At 42.7% G+C, this 26,957-nt stretch overlaps 1 protein-coding gene across 1 annotated transcript in view; it reads left to right on the top strand.

The window, feature by feature from the left end:
* ANKRD55 (ankyrin repeat domain 55) overlaps window positions 1-26,957 on the top strand; it is a 96,652-nt gene that overhangs the window by 56,965 nt on the left and 12,730 nt on the right. The window contains exons 6-8 of the mRNA XM_060091703.1: window positions 6,863-6,991; window positions 18,840-19,024; window positions 24,585-24,752. Of these exons, the coding sequence (XP_059947686.1) occupies window positions 6,863-6,991; window positions 18,840-19,024; window positions 24,585-24,752 (482 nt within the window). The remainder of the gene's footprint in view (window positions 1-6,862; window positions 6,992-18,839; window positions 19,025-24,584; window positions 24,753-26,957) is intronic.

Here is a 26,957-nt window from a genome sequence, read left to right as displayed (position 1 = left end):
ATTTTATATTCTGAACACTAATCCTTTGCTGTTGGATTGCAAATATTTTTTCATAGTCTGTTCCTTATTTTAGAACTGTTTATGATGTCTTTTCATGTACAGAAATTTTAAAATATGATATAATCAAAATGATCATTTTTGTCCATTGTTGCTTTTGCTTTTGGTATCTTTTTAAAGAAGGCCTTCCCTACCCCTAGGGACATAGCTACGCTATGCTAAATTTTCTTTTAGTTTGTTACAAGATTTTTTTTAAATATATGGTTCCATTTCTGAACTCTTTGTTCTCATTCCAGTGATCTGTTTGTTTTTCCTGTTTCATTAACCACACTGCTTAGTTATAAACTGACTTATTTAGAAGCCATTCACACTGTAAAGTTTAACACTGTGGGAAAGGCAAGATGGATCAGATGGGTCAGATGGTCCTTTGTGCCTTTGTTCTTCTGGACCTCAGGGGAATCACTGACAAAGAGAGAGGCTTGTCTGTTACAGCTACAGAGAGTTAAGTTGCTAAATTCCTGGAACCTAACCTCCCCTGCTTTCATTTTAGCTTTGACACGAAGAGCACCCCATCAAAAATGGCTATGAAATGTTGGCATCTGGGTTAGAACTTTGAATGCATTTATCCAGAAAAGCACTGTTATGCATGGTATTTAGGATAGATGGCTGACCCTATATTAAATGCACGTTCTGATATAAGTAGATTTTTGTGAGTGGCCTGACACTCCAAACTTCCATTACAACAGCACTCTCAGAAAATAAATCCAAGTGGCAAAAACAGATGCGAATCTTTGGATATAATTCTTAGCACTAAAATCCACTTACAACATTCCTAAGATACAAGCATAAGCAGAGATTGTGCACTATAAAGGCAAAATCAATAGAAATAGTCCCTGACCCTAGAAATCTTTTTATTTTACACTTGGCAAAAGGTGAAGTAATAAAGCAAAAGAACTATAATGGGGCCTCCCTGGTGGCGCAGTGGTTGAGAGTCCGCCTGCCGATGCAGGGGATGCGGGTTCGTGCCCCGGTCTGGGAGGATCCCATATGCCGCGGAGCGGCTGGGCCCGTGAGCCATGGCCGCTGAGCCTGCGCATCCGGAGCCTGTGCTCCGCAACGGGAGAGGCCACAACAGTGAGAGGCCCGCATACCGCAAAAAGAAAAAAAAAAAAAAAAAAAAAAAAAGAACTATAATGCACCAGAATTTTTATCCTACAAATGAACACCTTAACACATGGAGCAGAGTCACTACTACCTAGGAGCCCTCGCTGCCCTCTGTCCCCCAGCCCTCCTTTCCCCGTAATTTTCTAGGGGCAGTATTTTTTATCTCTGTGTCCCTAGAATCTAGTTCAGTAACTTGCACATAGTAGAGTCCCCCCAAAAATACATGTTTAGATAAAGAGAGAATTACATTATTAAATTCAAGAAAAAGTCATATAATTTTATTTTATTGACCTTTTCTCTCTTTGTTTTGTTGACCCAACTCAGGGACCCATTTTATGTACCAGGCTTGACTCCAGGTGACTTTTAATTACTTCCAAAATCTCCTCTCAAAAAAAAATAAGATTTTATATTATTCTGGATCTTCAAAAATGTACTGTAGATTCTAGGGCAGGGGTCCTTGTCCATTTTCATGACATGGACACATCTGGTATGTTGGGGAAGCCTATGGATCCCTTCTCAGAAAAATGTTTCAAATTACATAAAATAAAATATATAGAATTTTAAAAATTATACTGAATAACAGATATCAAACTATTTTAAAGAACAAATTTGCAATATTAATATGCAAGCTTTTTTTGCTAATGCACTACTAATCTTTGTGATCTGTAATTGTAAGGTTTGTCCCAAATAAATTTGAAGAAAATGGCTTTCATTACAGCACTTCCAACCATCTAGTTTTTTTTAGAATCTTTTAAGGTACATCATTTATTCCAATCTTTTGTACACAGAAGACTCTCTATAACTTTTGTGAGAGGTAGTCACAAAATTAATAATGTGTGGATATTAAAATGTCAAACAGAGCCAGACTGGACTTCTGTGAAACTCTAGATCTTTCAGATGATCTAGAATTGTTTTGCTGATCTTTCAAACACCTGCTAAAATTCTGCCCCCAGTGCACCAAGGCGAGGGATGAACCAAGCACCCAGCCACATCACACATTTCTCTCTCTGTGTCTTTCAGCATCTGCAAGAGCTGGTCTAAAAGTGCAGTTCTGAAACATGAAAACTGCTAAGCACTTCATCAGATTTCTGCTTCATAAAACATAAAAGTTACACTGGTTTTGGAAAAAAAGAAAAAAGGTCTGAGAAGCTAATAGGACTTGAAAGCCCTTAACTGAAATGTTGGTAGCACAGGCTCAAGGCACAGAATTACTCATCTGTACAAGAGCATGTTCCAAAACAGCCCCGCTATGCACCCAACAGTCACCACACACAGTCCTACCAGCTATCTCGAGATGGATCCTAAGTCAACCAAAACTTAACATTTCCCTCCAAAGCATTCTAGAGAGCTATGTTCTTAAATGAATGTAAGTTACTCTTCACTGTTTGAGCCAATACTCCTTCTGTTTTAAAGAAAGTGGAATTCTATTGTTACAAGAGTCATCTGGGTGTTTGTTGTAATATATCTTCAGGTAGCTCCTAGATTTTCAGCCCTTAGATTCTCTGAAGGCCCAGTTGAGTCCTCAGTGACTCAATGAGGAGACTCACAGTTTGGACACAGGTGACTGGCTTGCGTTTGACAGACTCTAGTATCTTACACTCCCCATGAATTCAAGGAAGCCTGGATAACCTGCAATTCACTAATTAATTCTTCCTAAGAACACTTCTTGAACACCTAATGTGTACTTGGGCATATCACAGTGAATGAGCCACAGCCTCTGCCTTTAAGTGCATCACAGCTTAATCTTAGTCCCTATCACAGCTCAGTGCAAATGCCAATTGCCAAGCCTGAAGTCTGCCCCTTAAATGGCCACCAGAGTCTTAACATAACACAACTAGGATGTGTTAGCTGTGTGAATAGAAGCTGAAGGAAGGAGGAGGCAGTTGTAGGAAAAAGTTCCTAAACGAAGTGTGTTGCGCAATACGAAGGGCTGCACTTGAGCTGATTCTAAAAGTTTTGGTTTTCATATTACTAACTCTAAGAGGATGTGTTTGTATTTCTTATTAGCCCAATTGAAAAAAATAGCAACAGGAAGTCTCCCTTGACTTGAGTGAACATTTGAAACCTGTTTATATTGTAATATAAATATACAACTTTATATTATATAACATTATTATTTAGAGAAGTAATAGAATGTTTCAAGTCTTGATTTGGGGCCACTCAGAGGATCAACAGTTATTTATAACACTGATCCCAAATTCCAGGGTAGGCGAGGAGTGGGGGGGAGAATATGTATATTTCAATACCTTACAAAAATAAGTATTTGCCAGCTGCACTTTTAGAAGAAAACCAGAGGTGATGCCAAATGAAACAAATAATAATAAAGGGTGGCAACCCTTATGCTACTGAGAATCACCATTCTAGAAAGTGAGAAGACCCTGAATCTAGCTAAAATCACAAAGAAAAAAATTGTCCAGCAGCTGAGCTCATTTCCAAAATGAAAGTCTACTAGCTTGATGTGTGGAAGGAGCATTTTCCTCCAGAGTTGGAGAGACCTGGATTTGAATCCCACCTTTGCCTTGTACCCAGTCAGTGGCCTTAGGGAAATTATTGGTTTGGCCAAAATGTTCATTCGGGTTTGTCCATAACCCAAACGAACTTTTTGGCCAACCCAATATTTAACCTGTGTTTCAGTTTCCTCACCTGTAAAATGGGTCTAAAAATACCTATCTCTTAGGATTGTTGTAAAGATTCAGTGAAGTGAATAAAGTTCTTGGCACCAAGTAGGTATATGAAAAATGGTAGTGTTCCTCCCCACCATTTACCAAAGTGTGCAGGAGGTGGGGGGTTTGTTTTGTTTTGTTTTGTTTTGTTTTTTCCAGCAGGGGGTTGGAGAGAGGTGGTGGTTGTTTTAAGAGAATAACTTTTAAAGCCTAGAAGCTGTATTTAGGAGACAATGATTAACAGTGCATAATGACAGTTTAATTCACAATTTCACACTGAATTCTCATATTGCTAAATCTGTCTCTCTGCATATAGTGATATAGCTATCTACTTCATTTGGAGCGCTCATCAAGAATTCTAACAGGTTTCAATTGAACAGTTGGTAACAATGATCATATCAGACAAATTCATTTTCTATAAAGAAGTCATGTTCTGTCTTTCTTCTGTGAATGATTTTAGAAAGCAAAGCCAAATTTTACAAAAGCAAAAAATTCAATCAAGAACAGTAAGAAGTCAGTCAGTCATTTAATAAGCCTTTACTTAGCATCCGCAATGTGCCTGGCACTGTTCTAGGCTCCAGGGATTCAGGCAGGCAGACAAGGGCCCTGCCTTCTTTTTTTTTTTTTTTTTTTTTGCAGTATTTGGGCCTCTCACTGTTGTGGCCTCTCCCGTTGCGGAGCACAGGCTCCGGATGCGCAGGCTCAGCGGCCATGGCTCATGGGCCCAGCAGCTCTGTGGCATGTGGGATCTTCCCAGTCCGGGGCACGAACCCGTGTCCCCTGCATCAGCAGGCGGACTCTCAACCACTGCGCCACCAGGGAAGCCCGGGCCCTGCCTTCTTGAAGCTTAACACCCCAGTGACTTAAAAATTGTCTCCAATGTCTTTAACCCTGGATACAGGTGGCACTTCATAAGGAAGCCAATGATTCTGAAGCACATGGGACTCAGCACTGGGAATAATCGTTGCACAGTAAAAAGAATCTGATTCCCTGGAGTCCAGATGTCTAATTCCAGTGGGCCAAATTAAAAAATGAAGAGGACCCATTGAAATGCTTTGAGCTATTCTGAATCCCAAGTAATATTCAGCTGTTGGAATAAGAACAAGACGTTCCACTGTTTTTAGACCAGCATTCTTTTCCATATGGAACCAATTTCTTGAAATATCCTTAAGAGTATCTGGAGGCTCAGTGTTATGTGACATTTGAAACTTGAAAGCAGACCATAGTGTAATGATTTAGAATATGGAACAGGTCAAGGGGGTTTAACGTTCTAATCTCATGGCCCCACAAACATCACACCCTAGATTCAGCTCAACCATAGACTTGTGAACTTCCCTAGAGCTCAGCTTCCTCTTCCACAAAACGGGAAGGACAGTGGCACCTGTCAGAGTTGGCTAGCTGCTATAGCAAACAATTCAAAATCTCAGTGGCCTGACATAATAAAAGCTTAATTCCTGCTTGCTTCATAGCCCAGTGCTGGTTGATGAGGTGACCCTGTCCTACCTCATCAGGTCCTGAGTTGATTAATCACATGATTCCAGCACATTCTTGAGCCTTGTCCTCCTCCACATTCCGTTGTCAGGTGAGGAGAAGAAAATAGGTCAAAGACGACATAGGTTTTGTTTTCTGGACAGACCTTGGATGGGTAGGGGCTTCCATCCTTCCATCCTTTCCACACTGCAATGTTCAGGACTCAGTCTTGTGGCTACATGTATCTGCTGGGAGGCTGGGGAGTGTAGACTGACTATGCGCCCGGGAGGGAGAGGAAGTAGAGTTTGGTGAGCACGTAGTGGACTTCACTACAATGCTAAATCCAAAAAGCTCTTTGGAGGATTAAGTGAGATAATATACACAAGAACTCATAAAGATCTCTAGATTAATACATATTAATTCTGGAATAATATTAGTTCTGCACTCCTAGCTAGGCTGAGGCCCATCTCCTCCACTCAGCTCATCTTGGATGAGCAGAGAAGGGCAAGGCGGTGACATTATCTTTATGTTTCCTGCAGAGACAGCTCCAAAAAAGAGAAAGCTACCTGTGTCCTTTGCTCCCTTTACCAGGCATCTTAATCTAGAATCATTTTAGATACATTTCATATTATTGAGAGCCATAGTCAAGGAGAAGAGGCCATCTTTTCATAGTACACTCCCAAATAATACTGGTTCTTTTTGGCAAATGTTTCCCAGAAGAAGCTTATCTTATTATTAAACGATCCCTATAGTGTGTGACCTTAAGCTCTGAAAGAAGGTGGGATTCACCAGATTGACTCATCCAGATCTGTTCTCCAAGCTGCCACAGAGTGATTTCTTCTAAACAATGTAAATCAGATCCTGTCAACATCTGCTTAAAATCCCCCACTGTCTTTCTATTGAGTTTAGAATAAAATCCAAAGGCCTTATACAGGGTATTCCGCATCCCACGCTCCCAGGATCAGCCCTGCCTCTCTCCAGCCTCATCTCACTTCTTTCTCCTCCTCTCCCTGTTCATTCATTCTTTCATTCGTTCATTCAACAGCTGTTTATTTAGCCTTGGTTCAGTCCCTGGGGATACCGTAGTAAAATAGACAGTGCCCCTGCCCTGGTGGCGGGAGATGGCATCCCAGCATGACTGATCACGGGTGCCGGCCTCAGTGACTTGTTGCTCGCTGGTCTCTTCCCACAGTTCACCCCGGCTCACAGAGGCCTGTGTAGAACAGTTCCTACCCTGTGGTGGTTACTCTCTCACAGCACCCCAAGTACATTCTTTATAGCATTCAACAATCTGGAAAATCCTTTTGCTTGTTTGCGTGCATTTATTATCTATCTTCCTCTACCACAGTGTAATTCCCACGAGGACAGGATGTTATTTATCTTATTCACTGTAGTATCCTTAACACCTGTTTGCCTGGCACCAAGTAGAAGCCCAATAAATATCTGTTGAATGAATGGCTCAAGGAACGAATGAATGGACAGGCGGCAACCAGCACATCTGGTGACGCCCTCAGGTTCCTTCCTGATATCCTGTGCTCATCTGTGTCCCTCTGATTGTGGTTTTGTAGGGAATGACACCACTCCACTGGGCAGCTTTCCACAACCGGCCTCAACACACCCAAATGCTGCTGAAGAAGGGGGCAGACCCCACCCTTGTGGATAAAGACTTTAAAACGGCTCTCCACTGGGCTGTGCAGGTGAGAAGTTAGCCAGTGGGCTTGTCTCAAGTATAAATGGTGTAAAGCAATGTTAACAGTTCTGAGTATGTCAGACCTGAAAGATGGAATTTTCAAAGGTACAGTCCCAGCATTGATGTGGACTTTATATGTACAACAGAGCAAGTAAGATACATGCTGCCCTCTTCCCTTCATTCATATCCAGAGCAGCAGCAGCAAACCTGTCACTTTGGAGGATTTGGGTACATCAGTTGCTGAGAAGAAATCCTGCCAAGGTAAAGAGGGGGAGGAGTTACAGACTGTCACCCACCTCGGCTGTTACACACACGCGCACACACACACACACACACACACACACACACCACCACCACCACCACCACCACCCCACCCCCTCTCTCACTCTCTGTTTCTCCACCTCAGTGATTGCTGCTGGCGCACAGTGTACCAGGATAACCCTTCAAAGAATTATTAGGAAAGTCCCTTCCAAGTCTTTGGACCATGACTCTTCTTCCTTCCAAATCCTCTGAAGCCAAGTAATTCCAGGTGACCCTGAACAATGGTACTCTGACCAGTGAAAACTGTGGCTCATAACCCTACCTCACTATCCCAAAAGGGAGTCTGTATCAGTACACATGACCAGAGAAATCAGAAATCTACAGTCCAAGGCGGGGAAAACTGGGCCTTCCCGGTGGTCCAGTAGTTAAGACTCCACCTTCCAATGAGGGGGGTACGGGTTTGATCCCTGGTCTGGGGTTCCACATGCTGTGTGGTGCAGTGCAGCCAAAAATTTAAAAAAAACACAAAACCCAAAGAGGGGAAAGCTGAGACTAAGGTGAAAGTATGACCATAGCTAACATTTATGGAAGTGTCTTCTAAGGAAATCATTCAAAGGGAATGATTAACTAAGAGTTATCTATTCTGTCCTTGAGAGGAGAGCGATACTATGCATCCTTTCAACAAACTTGCTAGCCCATTCTGTCTTTTCATGCCTAACCTAGACATCCCCACTGTTTATTTCTATCAGCCCAATAAGGGCACCCTTGCTGAACTGCCAGGATCCCCGTGATTCTGCACGCCCTGATGGTGGTTTCACTCAGGTGTTTTCACATGCCACACACAGCAGAGAAGGGCACCTGGCACTTTCAGGGTCGACATGTGTGCCTGAGATAAGGGCAAAACAGAAGTGATTTGGAAACTACCCTGTTTTTGTTCCTACAAATTTGGCTTCAGTTACCCTGTAGCAGGCCCAGCCCTGCAAAACTGTGAAGTGAACAAAGCATGTTTTTGTCATCCTCACCTGCCCTTAGCACCCTCCTCCATACTTTCAGTATCTAATCAGCTGCCCTGTTCCCCTCATGCCAGTCCCTGCCCAGAGCCCAGTCCTCTGGCTGGTCAAGGGTCACTATTGGAGCAGTGGCCCCAGGGCAGCCTGGCTGGGCAGCCAAGATGTATCCCACACGTGTTGGCTCTCAGCTGAGGTGAGAGTGGTATCAGAATCAAGCATTTTCTGTATATTCACTCCCATCACTCCTGTTCTCTGATGTCCTAGATCTGGGATGGGGCTCATGCATGTGCATTTTGAAAAACCTCCCCGGGTAATTCTGACCGATATGCCTCCTGTGCTCCACCTTCCTCTACCACAGCCCAGTTCAGAGCTGCTGCTTGGGAGATGGCTTTGCAATCGAACCATCAGCAGTGCTTGTAAAACAACAGATTCCCAGACCCCACTCCAGACCTTCTGAGTTGAGCTCTTCATGGGTGCGAACCCTTGCTTTGATCCTCCAAGAGGCAATTTGGCAAAATCCAAAGAAAAATGCACTCAACTCAGAAGATCTGAGTTTGCATTAACAGACCTGGCTTTGTTCTGAGAAGAGTCACCTAAACCTGCTTGGCTTAACTATAGGTGTATCTTTGGGGCACGAATGAGACCATGTGCATGACAGTGATGTGTAATATTCTTTGTAATTGGAAGAGATTATCATTTTTATTATGGCTCCCAATTTCCTCCATGAAAGCTTAGTTATCATACCCACATCTACATACTGTATTCTTTCTCTCTACTAAATGTTATAGCTTTTAACCTGCTACATTGACTTCAGTCGTGTCTGCACATTAGAATCATCTGAAGAGCTTTTAGACAATACTGATACCCAAGCCCCACATCCTTAGTTTTTCAGTCAGTTTGTCTGGGGTGGAGCCTCGGTGTCAGTAACTTTTAAAGTTTTCCCTTCCTCCAGGAGATTGTAATGTCCAGCTGGGGTTGAAAACCACTGTGATAAATGAATTCATATTAATGGGTTCTAAAACCTTAGCTACTCCTACCTAAGATATTTACATTTTGACCATGATTTTGTATAATAAGCATAATGCCTCACACATTTATATACTCAATAGCTTAATAAATATTTCATGAGAGAAGAAAAAATTTCATGAGCACCTATTCTGCATCTGGCATTGTGGGGGGAAAGATTAAGAAGACAGGTTCCTTCTAGGACCCCTCCAATTGTACGTAATATTGCATGTGCTTATGTGTGAGGATGTTAGCGTACAATTTTCTGAGGAAGGTGTTCACAGTTTCTTCAACTCTTCAATGAGGATCTGTAACTACCCCCCCCCAAAAAAAGTTAAGAGTCACCCTCTGGAGGAACTGTACACCCTCTCCCTCCCTGCAGTTAGCAGTAAAATTCAGAAGTGGTGTGTTCTGCCCTTTACTCTGCAAAGAAGACTGAGGGTAATTCCACATGTCAGCTGCAACCGGGATTATACTTGCCTCCGTTAACCTTCTTCTTCATTTATAACTCAGTGCCAGCACTGTGTTCCTCATAAAGTTTTTCCACATGAATGAGTCTACTTCCCATTGTCATTCATTCTTTTCACTGAACTTCCTGCTTTTCTCTTGGACTATATGATGCCATATTTAAAGCTATAGCACTTTGAACTAATAAAGCTTCTGTATTTGACCCAGGCAACCAAAGCAGTAAAGATTTGAAACACTGGGCCCAAAAAGTAAACCAAGTTTGACTTCTGCCCCCATTTCTTGGGTCCCTTGGTAGCTGGTGGTGCCCTCCTGTGGGCCCATTGCCCTCGTTCACCTCCCCCCTCTGCCCAGGAGACCCGATTGATTGTGTGGCTCTCTCTGGGCGAACACTGAGCAGAACGCTGTCCCTATCTGCATCCAGTCTCCCTTGATGGAATCTCAGTCCCTTCGGGGCATGTTCTTGCCCATCTGTGATGACACTAGCTCATCAAGAGTCTACACAGGTATCTCTCGGACTCATCTTCCTCTCACTCCTCAACACTGCAGAAATGTAGTCATTAATCTTTTTCTCATTCTCCTTTCCTCAGAAAGCCCATCGGTTCCTAAGGCTTCAACTATCATTCTACTCAGAATTTCCTCAGATCAGAATCCAGCTCTGACCTCTCTCTTGAACGTTAAACTCACATTTCCAGCTCTACCAGGCATCTTCCCATAATTTCCCATGGACACGTCAAACTCAGCATGTTCAAACTGAATCCATGATCTCTCCTTCCCGTCACATTCCCATCCACCCAGTAGCCCAAGCCAAAGGCCATCATGTGACCCATGGACACTTCTTCCTTATCATCCTTCACGTGTAATTGGTTATCAAAACCTCTCGATGCCACCTCCTCAGGTCTCACATCTCTGTGTACTCCTTTCTGTCCCCACTGTGTAGATCAGGGCCCCAGCAGGAAACGACCCACTCAGCTGGGATTATTTGAGCATAGATTCATAAAGAGGCTATTTACACACAACAGCAGGTTGCCATTAGGGCATCTGGGAGGGCATGGGAGGGAACGGTTACTAAGACACAGCAAAAGCTGTAGCTGTAGGAAAGGGCCTAGGACGGAAACTGTAGCCTTTGATGGAATCGTCAAACTGTGGCCTAGCAGGGGGGGAACTGGAGGATAAATGCCCCAGTCACTCTTTCCTCCTACATCCATCTCCTGTCAGTACCACTCACTGGCCAATCCCAACCAGAAGCCAAAGGGCAAAGGGGCCCATTTGATGCAATTCGTACATGCTAAAGGGTGGAGAGCAGGATGAAAAAAGATGGAGAGTTAACCGGGAAGAACAAATGGAGACAATTTAGTACACCTGCCATCAGTGCCTTAGATCAAGCTTCCCCTGTCTCTCACCTGAACAGTTTCAGTATCTGTATTCCTACTTTCAGCCCTTTCCTTCTCCAGTCTATTCTCACATTGCACCAAGTGCTCTTTCTACAAATCACAAAGGAATGCACTAACATAACTGTTACTACACCAAAACAATTATGGTCACTGCTGGTTCTTGGCTCAAAAACCTTCACCAAGTGCCATTTTCTGGTAAAGAACAAACTCCTTGACTTGCACTTACTGCCATGAACAACCTCTCTGCAACCCACCCCACTCCCTGCTCTTTCCTCTTCAAGCCATGTAGGCTTTACTCCAATCATACTAGAATATTAATAATCTCCTCAATACATCGTAAAGATTTATCCTGTCTTCCCCTTGGTCATGCTCTTCCCTTTTGGTGAAATACTTCTTTCTTCTTGCACTCCCTGCATCATCCCTTCTAACTGCAGAATTTATACTTGTTCTTCCTTATTTCTCAAGGCCCAACTAAGTTCACCCTCTTTGTTGAGCTCCCTTTCAGAATTTTTCCCTCCGTCTAGCACTTCCTTACTTCTTTTACTGGTGTTACAATCAGTGGGGTGCCTGTGTCTCCTCTTCTAGACTATGTGCTTAAGGGCAATGTGCCTTACTCATCCAGATGTCTCTCAAGACCCAGAACAGATCTTTGTGAATCTTCGTGAACACCAAAAAGGTGTTCACTCAATTCAGTTCAATAAGCTTATCCATCCCAAGCCAGTGGGAATAGCGGCTTACTGGGTTCTTTCTGTGAAATACCATTTTCAGCTTAACCAAAACTTCTAGGAATGCAATACCTTAGTATCTTTTTTTTTTTTTGGCTGCATTGGATCTTTGTTGCTGCATGTGGGCTTTCTCTAGCTGTGGCAAGTGGGGGGATACTCTTCATTGCGGTGCGGTGGCTTCTCTTGCTGCAGAGCACGGGATCTAGGCACATGGGCTTCAGTAGTTGTGGCGCACAGGCTCGGGAGTTGTGGCTCGCGGGCCCTAGAGCACAGGCTCAGTAGTTGTGGCGCATGGGCTTAGTTGTTCTGCCTCGTGGGATCTTCCCAGACCAGGGATCGAACCTGTGTCCCCTGCATTGGCAGCCGCCTTAACCAGTGTTCCACCAGGGAAGTCCACGTGCCTTAGTCCGTGTGGCTTAGTATCAAGGTGTTTTTTCTAATGATAGGAATTCTAAGATAGATATGATGGCAGGTCAGTGAGAAGGGCAAGTATCTACTGCCCCTCATATCTCACCTCTAGCTCCTTCCTCCTAAACCTAGAAAATGTGTTTATCTGGAATCTTCCTCAGCAGTACTCTTCTTTCAGTGCATTTTTCAAGGGAGGTTAGAAAGAAAAGAACTGCAGTAATATAAAACTATTTCATGTTTGTTCATTCAGTATCTGGTTATGTGGTTAAGGAAATTATGCACACACACATACACATACCCTTGGAGCTCTTGAATATAACCATCAACCCCAGCGCCTGAGACTGATTTGGTCCAGCTTGGAATCATCCTCCTTCCCATGGTGGCCAAGATCTGTGGTCAACTGTTTGAACTGTATCAAAATCCTGTAAGTATACTTTAAATATATTCAGAATGCCAAAGGATAATTACAAATGTCATAGACCAGTGGATCCGGGTCATAGATGGAAGAGCCTTAGAACTGGAAAGGACCACACAAGTCATTTAGTCCATCCCCTCAGTTCACCGGTGGCGAAACTAGGGCACAGGAAGGTTATCATTACCCAAACACACCCCACGCCCACAGAGACTCAGGCCACACAACTCCCAGTGCTTGATAAGGGGAAAACTACAAAGCCACAGAGCCCAGAGTAAACAAAGAGAAAGTCAAATTTACTAAATCAACCCCATTACCCTGGGAGCAAAGACTGAGCTGTCTTGAAGGATAGCCTAAGTTAAAGTGGCCTGCATGTGTCAGCTCCCCAGGGCTTGGTTGCAGAGAAGAAGGGGATGAGGTAGACAGAGAAAAAACAGTAACTCACCTAGGAGTAAACACAAGTGAGGAAAGAAACAAAAAGAGAGTGAAAGGCGGGAGATAGTGAGAAAAAGAGAGGGAAGCTAAGAAAAGGATGAGTAAAATTCTGTTTCGTTTGGCTTTGCCCATAGGTGGTAAGGCTTGTTTTTACTTATTTATTTATTTATTTATGCATTGTTCAGCAAATATTTATTATGAGTTACTCTTTGCTAGACTCCATTTCAGCAGAAAGATTCCCAGTCATAGGTGTGGCAAGGGCAATGCAGAGATGTCCTAGAGACTGTCACCTTGCCAGACAGCTGGAAGCAGAAGCTAGACGTTGTCTGCACACCAACACAGCAGGGAAGGAGGTTTCGTGGGGGGCTTTTCCATATTAATCATTAGAGCACCTGTGAAATGAAGTAGTTCAGCAGCTGAGGGTCACCATGCCTCACTGCCCCACACCCCCATTTCTACCTTGCACTACCTCTCCAGGAGAGTCAGCCCCAGGCTTTGGGATACAGCAGCCTCTGGAGTCAGGCCAAGCAGAAAGCCTGGGTCCAAAGGGGCTAACCGTGAAGATGGTCCTGACTCCAAGCCAGGATATTGGGCCCCTTTGTCCTCTAGTTAGCCCCAAACCCTCAACTCTCAAGTGTTCACGCTGTACAAACTAGTAAAACTTCCCCTCCAGCTCCATTCCAGTCTAACACACCTGACTCCAGCTGAACTTACGGGCCAGTGTTCTCATAGTACAAAACCACCCAGCCCTTTAAAAGGGCCATGTGACCTAAAACCCTTACGTCCGCTTTGTACAGTCACTGTCATGTGACAAACAGACCGCTACCTCCAAGAGAAGGATGGAGATTGGAGTTCCCTCCCTGAAGAACCCACCATAGAATTAATGCCGCCAACACATTAACAAATAAACAACTAGTCCTAAATCTTGTATTAAGACTCCTTGGGAGACCACCAAAATAAAAAGAGTCTTCAATTGGGACTTCCCTGGTGGTGCAGTGGTTAAGAATCCACCTGCCAATGCAGGGGACACAGGTTCGAGCCCTGGTCTGGGAAGATCCCACCTGCCTCAGAGCAACTATAAGCCCGTGCGCCACAACTACTGAGCCTGCGCTCTACAGCCTGTGAGCCACAACTACTGAGCCCGCGTGTCACAAGTACTGAAGCCCGCACGCCTAGAGCCCGTGCTCCACCGCAATGAGAAGCCCACTCACCGCAACAAAGAGTAGCCCCACTCGCTGCAACTAGAGAAAGCCCGTGCGCAGCAACGAAGATCCAACGCAGCCAAAAATAAATAAATGAATAAGAGTCTACATTAAGATACTGGAATCTTGTTTTTTATCAGTCTCCTATAGCAAAATTACTGTACGTTAATTCAACTTCCTTCTTGGCAAGACTTCTTGCAAATTCCCCTCCCTCATGAGGTATAAAGAGAAAATGACTAGGACTCAGTAGTTCCCAGCAGTTTTCAGAGTACATGAGGCACTTTATGGATTACCCTTGGACAAAAAGAACAAAAATGCAGCAAAAATAAGTAAATCTACAATCTCATTTGGCCACCCAATTCTAGAGCTCCATAGTAAGATCTATACAATATTCTTCCCCTATTGAATGATACTCCCACCAAACAGAAACCTACCCTCCATTCTTCCTAAGGGCCCTTCTGGGCAACATCCCATTTCTTCTCTCCTGGTGCTTCCTGGTGTCTGTGACCAAGGCTTCCCAGGCCTGGAGACTCCCTTTGACTGACAGTCAGCCCATTTTGCCAAGAAGGGAATGCTGTTACCAGGAGACCCCTGCGCCAGGGCCTCAGCTCACAAACTAGTACTCTCCAGTGCTCTCTCAAATTCTTGTCAGGGTGCACCGTGGCAACCCTCCTAGGAGAGGATTTTAAAGCACCTAATGTTGGAAGAAGGTCTCAGTTGGCAACGCGCACTTTATTGCTACCTGATGTTGCTGATCCCAATAGCAGTGTTCACTTAAATTCCTCCCATATGAACATGCAGGATCAAATAAATAGACCGTACTTGTCACGGGAGACAAAATGGTGTAGTGGTGAAGTACAAGGGCTCTGCAGATAGTCAGTCCGGGCTTTGCCACCTCTTGGCTGTGACAATGGGCACCTTAATCCCTCTGTGCCTCCAATTTCTCCTCTACAATATGGGGATGATAAGAGTACCTACCTCATGAAGTTGTTGTCAGGATTAAATGAGTTAGAACGTGGAAATGCAGTGCTGGGCACAGAACGTTCACTCGATAGACATTGCTATTACCATTACTCCAGGAAGGATATCCTTATAAAGAAAAAAAAAAAAGGCAGTGATAATGTTGTAAGTAAGGGCCAGGTTTAGAGACAAAGGAATTGTCTGGAAGATTCAGGACAAAAGGCATTTTGGAGGAAAAGTGTAAGGGGGTGGAATTTCTCTTATCCAGAAAAGCCGTGTAAGACTCCAGCTTGCAAGGGAGATACTGACTGGGACTGTCTGGTCAGGAACTCAGAAGAGGCCCACTGAGATGTGCTGGGCCGCAGCCTCTATCTCAGCTGGCTGTTTCCAGAATGGCTCCTCTGTGGGTCAGGCAAGGAGAGAGGAAGACAGTGTGTAAGAAGTGGTTTTTGTTTTTTCCATCTGTGCTTGACACTCCATCCCACACAGAAGGAGAACCGTGACAGAGTGTTTTGCTGTTTGAATCACTGTGGCAACCTGAATTCCTTTGCTCTTCCAGGAAACCATAAACAAAATCAGTTCATTGAGTGGACACTCTTTTTTGCTTCTGTTTTCCTTCTCCAATGGCTAGTGCTTCTTAAAAGGGGAGAGGGGTCTCTTGAGTGTTTTAAATATACCATATTTCAGACCCCTCAAAATATGTTTACGTATCATCAGGGGAAAGAACCTTAGAAAAGCTGATAAAGCAGGCACGAAAGCTTGGATGTGTTCACTGTAGCCACCTTTTGATGACAGGCATGCCATAGAACTAAGGTCATTGATCTGAATTATTTAAAAGTCATTGTGAGACAAAGGAAGAATGGAGGGAGAAAGAGGATGTAAGAGGGAAGGTGAGAAGGAAAAAAGGAAAAAGGTTGCAGGCAGGGCCCACTTTATGGGCGTGTGACGTAAAGCCACAGATGCCCCACACTCAGCAGGGAGCTCTGTGCTCGGGGTATAATGCTCTGTGGCCATCTGAAAATTCTCAGTAATTCTGTAGTTGAATTTGTGTTTTGTATGTTAAGTCTAATAGGACACTGGAGCCTCAGCTTACACAGTCCCATCTCCCTGCTGCCCTGGAACAGATGCTCAGGCCCCAGCTCCTCAGTCCCCTGGCAGGGGTCTGAGCACAGACTCAGGGAGGGTCAGGATTGAGCATGTGCTGAGTTGCAAGATGGGGCCCTAGGCACCTGTGAGGGTTTGCACTCACCTTGAGAATGCCCAGCCCAAGGGAGTGTGACACTAAATAGCAAATAAAAATCGCAATGACAGGGCTTCCCTGGTGGCGCAGTGGTTGAGAGTCTGCCTGCCGATGCAGGGGACACGGGTTCGTGCCCCGGTCCGGGAAGATCTCACATGCCACGGAGCGGCTAGGTCCGTGGGCCATGGCCGCTGAGCCTGCGCGTCCGGAGCCTGTGCTCCGCAACGGGAGAGGCCACAGCGGTGAGAGGCCCGCCCGCGTACCGCAAAAAAAAAAAAAAAAATCGCAATGACAGGTCCAGAGAGACACCATGGAAGAAGGGAATACATTATTCCTCTGCCATGTGAGCAGGGGGCTCCACATTTTCCCTGGGCCCCATAAATTATGTAGCTGGCCCTGGTTGTAACATTTAAAACCCACTCAGCACTCTTTCTGGGGCTCAAAGTTGAGAGCTTTGAGTGCCCTGAGCCTTTGGTCCTGCAAGAGGTTGCAGAACTTGTATCAGCTGCGGTCTCCTGATACAGTGGGAGCACACTCGGTTCACTGTGTAATGGTTCCCTGTGAAGCCACGCTGAGTAACGGGATATCCGGAGAGTCCTCAGTGCAAACAGGGAGAGGGGAGGGAAAGGGAGAGGAAAAGCAAAAACAAAAGGGTGCTGTTCCACAGAATTGTGCAAACTGACTCAGAGGTTCTAAAAGATAACCCTAGGGTCAAATAAACTGGAATAATAAAATGGGAGGAATGCCAAAAGAAATGTTACATGGGAAAATTTATTAGGAGGTGGCTGTGGAATAGCACTTGGAATGTATTAGAATTGCAGCTTTAAAAAAGTTCGGCACTCTCAGCTGATTCACTTTGTTATAAAGCAGACACTAACACACCATTGTAAAGCAAATATACTGCAATAAAGATGCTAAAAAAAAAATGTTCAACACTTTCTGCCCAGGACCCTGAGCCTGGCACGTGACCTGGCTCCTGGCCCCCAGAACTAGAGCATGTCTCTGCCGTTTCTTTAACCTGCTCCTCACGCCTCCTAGAGACCTCCATTTTTCCTGTAAGACCTTCTGCGTGGAGATGGAGTGTCTCTATGGATTCACTGAGAAAATTAAAATGCTGACGAATTATTTGGACTGTTTTATAATCTTTACACAGATATCAGGAGAAATCTGAAAGAGAAGACTTTCCACTGTGTGAGATAAAACTAGAATTTACTGGCCATTGAGGATTTATTGTCATCTAAAATTGCAAATACTTATGCAGTGTTTTTTGTATTTTTCAGTCCAATGAAAGGTAACATGCACAGCATTTACTTACTCATTTGTTCAAGCTGAAGAGATGTAGGACACTCTCAAGAAAGAGCTGGTGACTTTTAAGGCTGGGACAGGTTGCTAAAAAGAGTGTAGAATAGCCTCCCTTCAAAGATAAGATAAGGGCTTCCCTGGTGGTGCAGTGGTTGAGAATCCGCCTGCCAATGCAGGGGACATGGGTTCGATCCCTGGCCCTGGAAGGTCCCACATGCCACAGAGCAACTAAGCCTGTGCGCCACAACTACTGAAGCCTGTGCGCCCTACAGCCCGTGCTCCGCAACAAGAGAAGCCACCGCTATGAGAACCCTGCGCACCGCAAGGAAGAGTAGCCCCCGCTCGCCGAAACTAGAGGAGGCCCACGCAAGGCCCACGCAAGGCCCACGCGCAGCAATGAAGACTCACAGAGCAAAAAGAAAAAAAAAATGATAAGATAAAAACTTATTATACACCTACACAGAAAGAGGGACCCAGTTTAGATGGTTGCCTAAAGTTTTTTCCTTTTCATACTTATTTGTTTTTATTTCTTTTTATCGATTAGCTACTAAATTATGACACACTTCTTTTCACAAAGGATTTTTGACAATTAAATTACATGCAATTTATAGCAATTTGACCATTATCAGATCATTCTGATCATCATTATGTCACTAGTCAGTACTCGTCATAGTCATTTTGTTAACATTAAAATTAACTCTGCCAGCTTCTCAGGGGTTAACCTCTACAGCAAGTGGGGGAAACAAAACGAATATATTTAATGAGGAAGTAATCTAGGTGGCCCACCCATTGTGCTAGCTCTGATGTCAGTCAATTACACCTGTATTTAAGTCCTCCTTAGTTCACTGATTATGGAAGACAATTTAGCTCTTACAGGAGACAAAAATCCCTGCAGTGACTTGAGACAAGTGGAAATTTGTGGGTTTGATAAAATGAATTTTATTTTTTTGTTGTTTTGAATTTTTATCTTAATTTGCATCGACAGGGAAGAGCACTGGATTGTACCTAATGAGCTTTCTTTGACTCTGTTTTCCAGAGTGGAAATAGAATTCTGTGTTCCATCATTCTGAGCCATCACCAGGGTCCGTCCATAATCAACTACGACGATGAGAGTGGGAAGACGTGTGTGCACATCGCCGCAGCAGCAGGTTTCAGTGACATCATCAACGAGCTGGCAAGATTCCCGGAGTGCAACCTGCAGGCTCTGGATGTGGACGACAGGTATCCATGGCAACTCAGAAATGTGGGGAACTACCAGTCATCTTTTCCAAATTTTAATCTCAAAGAAGATGCTTAAGGAGTTATCCTATATGACTATATCCTTACTGGCAGTAATATTTATACATGTGCTTGTGACAATAAAAGCTGCTCTATTTTAGTCAGGGCAGGAAAAATCATTGTTATGAAGAGAAACGCCATGACTGTACAGTACTGTCAGACTTTCCACTTTTTGCTAACCATTCTCAGTGTTCTCAGAAGGCCTTCTGTATATCAGCTTCCTGCTATAGGCGCTTTTTGTTCTTAACAGTAAGTCTTAATTCTTTTCTTTCGTTCCTGGATTATGTCATAAAGTCAACAAGCTCTTGTTATCCAGAGAAGAGCATAATAGAGGCTTTGTGTTCAGAACTAGATGTGACCTTATCAGGGTTCTGTTTTGGGTTTCTTAAGTCATTAAAGATGTATTTGCATAGAAAAGGAAGCTGAGTCCAGAAAGGTAAAGAGACTTGCCTCAGAGGTATTTAGCAACTAAATGAAAACCTGTACCCTTGACTTCTAAACAGAACTTTTTACCTACATGCCCTTCATCCATAAACAGCTATTAGAACTTTTCAATTACAATGTATATCTAACCTTTCTTTCAGTTAGGCATAGACTCAATGGAAATATAAGAATAATATAACAACAAATAAGACTATTGAAAATGGGTATAAGGCTTGTACACTACGTGTAGTTTTGCTTACCTTTTTCTATTGAAGTGCAAATCTAGCCACCTACTTGTCATGATTTTAGATGCCCCAAGAAGCACTTCCTACTTCCTGATACCTGAAATCCTTATAACACAGGGGGAAAAAAATCTTGGGTTCCATGTAAGTCTCAGAAGCTGGAGATGGTTAACATGATGACTTTAATTAAAATTAAGGTATAAATCATTGAAAGTAGACCTTTTCCTAAGAGCAGATGTTGAACTTGAGTAGGTAAGAAAGTAATAGGACTTAGTTACATGAGGAGAAAAGGTGAATGATCCAAAAAGAGAAGAAAAGAACACATCTAGGAAAAGAGGGCTAAAAAAAAGTTTGCCTACCTCAAAATACTTGTAGAACCAGCTCTGAATAGAGTATTTCCCACTTTACATTATCACATGCTTAGCAGAGAAAATTTAGTTCCCCCAGCCTCAGGGAAGAAAGAAAAACCAAGGGCAGAAAGAAAATGCAAAAGATTGGGTCCTACAAGGGTTCAAAGTGAAGTAAAATCTCAAGCAAGGTCTAGTTCCTCCTCCAAAGTTCAGCTCATGTGTTGCATGCACTAATCAAATCCTGCTCTTCATTTTGTTTCAGTTTCTGCATCCTGCATTGTGTAGCTGTGCCTTCACATTGAAACTGTAAGCTTGCATTAGTATAGAATTTTTCAAAATTTTCATAGGTTTAAGTACTTAACGCATTTGCAACAATTGTGACTTTGCTTTCCTTCTTCCCCCCCGCCCCAGTGGAGAGAAAGTTTTTGAGGAAAGAGAAGAAAAATAAGGCAATGATTTGAAAAAAAAAAAAAAAAAAAAAACGAGGATGAGGGAAAATATGGGGAAACTAGGCCTCCTAGATATTAAAACACATCATAAATCTATGACATTTAAAACACGATGGTACTATCCGAAGATTGATGGCACAGAACACATAACTCATAAATAGCCTGTGTAGCTTAAATGTCCCAAATTTCATCAGTCTATGAGGTCATACTTTCCTTTAATAACCAAGTCATTTATTTTCAGGAGGGAGAGTCTTTTATCAAACTCTCCTACCTACACATATCTGGGAATTATCTAGAGAATGTTTGCATGTTCCATAAATCGTTCCTTGGCTTCTGACACTCCAGCCAACACTGCATTCTTGTACCCGTCATCTCCTGCCCTTCAGAGACCACCTCATCGCCCACTGCTTGTCTCTGATGAATTTCTTCTGAATCATGGGCCCTGATTCTCCAGCTCTTCACTGTGATAGCTGAGTCCAGTCTGCTATGTTTGTAGGACTATCCTGAAGCTTAGAGATAAGAAAGGAACTACAGCTTAGATAACCTGAAATTGGATGCTACACATTGCCCATGAAGGCTCTATGTGTATTAGTTAGAAGTTATCTATGCTTCTCCTGTTTCTCTGCAAAATAATTTTTTTCCCTGTGTCCTTCTGGACCTCTTCCATGTTGATGGCCAGAAGAATTAAAACAGTCACTCTTAGCAATTGTTGTGAAGGAGTATTTCACAATGCTCCAGAGAGAACTGTCACGTGTTGGTGAACCTGACTACATTGATATCCAGCCCTCCATCTACTGAATTTATGGGCAATATATTCTCTAAGCAGGAAGGCATAATATGGCTGGTGCCTCATCTTGTTTCATAATAAATATTGTTTGGAGACCTCACTCACACAAAATGGAATGAATCATAGCTGCTACATGTTCAAATAGGCAGTGTGATTGATGACTGTGTTGAAAAAATATACGCTCCTATTAAGGGTTCTCAAATTTCTGCCCATATCATAACATGAGGAAAAGGATGCTTGACTGACAGAGGACACGATTTACCATGGGGACTGTGGTCACACTGTGGACATGGCTACTTTCCGAATACTAAGGCCCAAGCCCCTTCACAGATGCCCGGCCCGCAAGCTGCCTCCATATCTGAGAGACCTCTTGGCTCTCCCAGGGGTGGCCTTCTGCCAGCGGTCAAGCCCCAGAGTAAAGCCAAGAAGAGGCCTTCCATGCCCTCCTTTCCTGCCTCAGGACTGATCCTTTCCCAGAGTGACTGACAGGAAGAGTAGCCACTCTCTTCACGGGAAACCCCATTCACAGGCATGTCCTCTTTCACTGTGCCCCTCCTTAGCCTCCCAGGGTCCCACTGCCCAAGCACACCACACAGACATCCCCCACCACCCATTTCCCAGCATCTTTGCCAAGGAAGCAAGGTTCGGGTCCCCTTTGCTCTTGGGTCCAGTGGTCCTTTATGTTCTTATCACCTTCTTGTCCCATCTGCCTTGATAGTTCTTTCTACAGCTGGGGAGCTAATTTGCTCCAAATCTGCTCTCAGTTCTGGGCTTGGCTTTTGGAAAGAGAAAGACACTGACTATTTCTCTTATCCACCCTGCTATATCCCTCCTCTGAGGTTGAGCATAAAATCAACCATATCCTTAAATGAGGAAAGAGGAAGGGTAGAAAAGTACGTATATAGGTCAGGATCTCAAAATATGATCCCACTGCACTAATAAATGGTGTTGAGAAAAGTTGGCTATGTAACTGGAAAAATGGTCAGATTGGCTCCACGCCTCACCACACATATCAAAATACACATACAGACACACGTGTAGTTTTTTTTTTTAATCCAGATAAATCTAGAAGAAAATATTGTTTTCCTTTTTATTTACATTCAGTAAAATTTACTTTTTTTTTGATGTATAGTTCTATGAATTTTAACACATGCATAGATTCATGTAACCACCACAAGCAAGATTCAAGACAATTCTGTCACCTCCAGCATCAACTCAGGTTGTCCTTTTGTAGTCAAGGCCTCCCCCATCTCTAAGCTCTGGCAACCACTGATTAGTTCTGTCTCTTGGGTTTTGCCTTTTCCAGGATGTTATATAAATGGAAATATACAGTATGTAATCTTTTGAGATTGATTTATTTCACTTGGTAGAATGACTTGAGATTCATCTATGTTCCATATATCAGTAGGCTGTTCTTTTTATTGCTGAATAGGATTCAGTTTTGTGGATGAACTATAGTTTGTTTGTCTGTTCACCCATTGAAGGACACTGGGTTGTTTACAGTTTTGGGCAATTATGAATAACGCTGCTATAAACATTTGTGTATAAGTTTTTGTGTGAACATAAATTTTCATTTCTTTAGCTATATATCTAGAAGTGAGATTGCTTGGTCATATGGTAAGTATGTTTAACTTTAGAAGGAACTGACAAACTATTTTCTGGTGTGACTGTTTCCATTTTGTATTCCCACCAAAAATGTATAAAAGTTCAGGTTGCCCTGAATCTTTATCAGCCTTTGGTATTTCCAGGTTTGGGGGGTATTTTTTGTCAAAAAATTTTTTAAATTGAAGTACAGTTGATTTACAATGTTGTACCAATCTCTGCTGTACAGCAGTGACTCAGGTATACACACACACACACACACAGACACACACACAGACACATACTATATATACATTCTTTTAATTTTTTCTTAATTTTAGCCATTTAAATAAATATGTAGTTGTATCCCATTGTGTTTTAATTTGCATTTCTCTAATGACAAATATTTTTGAGCACCTTTTCATGTGCTTATTTACCATTTATGCATCTTCTTTGATAAAGTGTTCAGATCTTTTGCTAATTTATTTTAATTGGCGTGTGTATTTTTTTATTCAGTTTTGGAATACTTTACATATTCTGAATACAAATTCTTTGTTGAATGTGCAGTTTGCAAATATTTTCTCCCAGTCTCTGGCTTTTTTTTTTCTTCCTTAAGAAAATAATAGTTTTGCCATTTAACAAGGTTTAAATACTGATGAATATTCATCCACCTTCTGGCTGATGAAGGACTTTCTAAAACATAAAATCATGAAACAAACCAAAAATGAAGAGGTAAATAAATGTGATTATTCCTTAAAATTTTTTATGGAAAATCACTAAAAAATTAAAAGCTAAGGGCTTCCCTGGTGGCGCAGTGGTTGAGAGTCCGCCTGCTGATGCAGGGGACGCGGGTTCGTGCCCCGGTCCGGGAAGATCCCACATGCCACGGATTGGCTAGGCCCGTGAGCCATGACCGCTGAGCCTGTGCGTCCGGAGCCTGTGCTCCGCAACGGGAGAGGCCACAACAGTGAGAGGCCCGCGTACCGCAAAAAAAAAAAAAAAAAAATTAAAAGCTAAGTAACAAATTAGAGAAATGTTTTCATAAGCATAACCTAGAAAAAAATTGATACCTTAAATATTTTTAAAACCCATATAAATTAGTAAGAAAAACTAATAATCTAATAGAAAAATGGGCATAGGGCATTAAGAATCATTTCAATGAAGAAACTCAAATGGCACATAAACATATATTTCAAAAGTTCTTCCCCACTATTAATTAAAGAAATGCAGAAGAAAACAACACTGAAGTACCATTTTGCCTACCAAGTTGGCAAAGGTCTTTAAAGATGGTGATAATACAATATTGGGAAGGAGTAGGGACACAGCTGGTAGGAGGAGAGATTGAGCCAGTTTTTCTGGAAGGCAGTTTGGCACTATGTATACAGAGCCTTATGATTGTTCATACCCTTTGACCCACTACTTCCTCTTCTAGGAAATTCTCAGAAAGACCAAAGCAGGTGGAAGGCCACAGAATATCAGAACTAGAGGAGAGGCCCTTACACACATACACCATCATCCTGAAGCCCCATTTAATACATACCATTTCCACACTGTAAATAGCAACAAGTCTTTCCTGCCACGACCCAACTTCAAGCAGGAGCTGTTGCCAGCTAAGTAACCTGTACCATTCATGTGCTCAGACACTTATGCTGTTCCCCTGTGGTCCCCCAGGACACCTCTGCACTGGGCTGCAGCTGCAGGAAAGGCAGACTGTGTGCAGTCACTGCTGGAGCTGGGCATAGACAGCAACCTGCGAGACATCAGTGAGAGCACACCCCTGGCCTATGCCCTGTACTGCGGCCACACGGCCTGTGTCAAGCTCCTCTCCCAAGAGAGCAGGTGAGCGCACCAGGAGGCACTCATTTTTTCTTCCTTTCAAAGATTTATAAAATTGGGGGCTTCCCTGGTGGCGCGGTGGTTGGGAGTCCGCCTGCCAATGCAGGGGACACGGGTTCATGCCCCGGTCCGGGAGGATCCTGCATGCCGCGGAGCGGCTGGGCCCATGAGCCATGGCCACTGAGCCTACGCGTTCAGAGCCTGTGCTCCGCAACGGGAGAGGCCACAACAGTGTAGAGGCCTGCGTACAGAAGAAAAAAAAAGATTTATAAAATTGGATGAAATTGTTTAAACTGCCAAAACTAGCAGAAAATCAGCAATAACTTAATAATCGTGTTTGCCATTATCTAACATGTAATGACATGTCATTGACACTGTGGAACAAAATGATAGTAGTAAGCCTGAATCCATCAGCCTAATATTCACTGAACTCTAATCTCTTCTTTCCTTTTTCTCCCTTTCCTCGTCCCTTTATGCTATATACTAGTTATTTATTTATTTATTTATTTATTTATTTATTTATTTATTTATTTCTGGCTGCATTGAGTCTTCGTTGCTGCGCGTAGGCTTTCTGTAGTTGCAGCGAGTGGGGACTACTCTTCATTGCGGTGCGCGGGCTTCTCACTGCGGTGGCTTCTCTTGTTGCAGAGCATGGGTTCTAGGTGCGTGGGCGTCAGTAGTTGCAGCACATGGGCTCAGTAGTTGGCACGCAGGCCCTAGAGTATGCCATGTACCCTTAATTGCTCTTTTGCCTAAATCAACGTTTCTCCAACTTTTTGTTCTCAGGACCCTTTTACACTCTCAAAAATTATGGAGGACCCTAAAGAGCTTTTGTTTATGTGAGTTACACCTATCAATATTTATGGCATTAGAAATTAAAACTGAGAAACTTTTGAAAAAATATTTTGTTATTAAAGTAATAACCCATTACATTTACAAGTTAACATTAATACCATATTTTTAGTTAAAAAATAACCCATTCATCAAAACAAACCAAAAAAATGTAATGAGAAGAGCAGTTTTGTTCTACTTTGCTCTTTGAATCTCTTTGATATCTTTATAGAAGCTTAATAGAATACAGCTGCATTCCCACATCTGCTTCTGCATTCAGTCCATTGCAATATGGTTGTTTTGACTGAAGTGTATGAAAACAATTTGGCCTCACATAGATATGTAGGTGAAAAAGGAAGGAGTATTTCAAGAGCCTTTTTAGATAACTGTGGATACTTTTCCTTTGATACTACGCCAAAACTTGACAAGTAGTAGTTTCCTAAAGCTTAGTGGCAATGTGGACTCTGTCACCATATCAGTGAAGTTTTTGAATTCTGTTACATTAAAATCCATTCATCTCTCTAGCACTTTAAATGTGTCTTACATCTATGCATGATTTTATAATATCTTGCATTGGTCATTTGGAAAATATTGGTTTACTTAGTTATGAAGAGCTTCCAAATAGTACATTTCATTATACAATACCAGAAAAAAAATCACATTTGTTAATATCACCACTGATACCATCAGAAAAGCCTCTATGTATCAGGAAGCTGTCAAGCTCACAGTGTGCATACAAATTTTCCAAAATTCTAATTTTTGCTTGAAAGCTAGATTTTTGTCATTGGCAACAATTAATGTCAATTGTTTACCTTGAAATGACAGGCTCACTTTGTTTATTTTTGAGAAATCAAATGCCCAACTCCAAATAACCACAGCTTGTCTATAAGCCATAAAAATCATGTTTCATGAAAAAAGTGTCTAGTTCAGCTAGCAACTCAAACAACGGCACAAATATTTTACCTCAAAACAACCATTGTACTTCAGTATATAGTAGAATTGTTTGAGTACTTCCTATTTTATCGAAAAAATGTATCTCAAGGATCAATATTTAGTAAAATTAATAACATTTACTGGACATTATTAAGTTTAATGGCAATTATCTTAATGAAAGTCTGTTGTTGTTACTACCTTGATTTGTGCCAAGGAGCCCACAGTTTCACCCACTTGCTCTCTTGCACCCTTGGTGTAAAAAGCAGACCAGTGAAAAAAAATCTTGATATTATTATGAATATAGGTTAAACCTCATGAAACTTCTGAAGACTGTCAGGGCCTTCACCTCCAGGTTCAGTGGACCATACTTTGAGACCCACTGGCCAAAATCACAACGTTAAGAGGAGGAGGAGATTGTTTATAGAAGATGCTGAAGTAGCATCA

Source organism: Mesoplodon densirostris, chromosome 3, assembly GCF_025265405.1.
Source record: "Mesoplodon densirostris isolate mMesDen1 chromosome 3, mMesDen1 primary haplotype, whole genome shotgun sequence".
NCBI lineage: Eukaryota > Metazoa > Chordata > Mammalia > Artiodactyla > Ziphiidae > Mesoplodon > Mesoplodon densirostris.
Note: the sequence above shows the minus strand (reverse complement) of the source record. Positions and strands in the feature narration are given on the sequence as shown.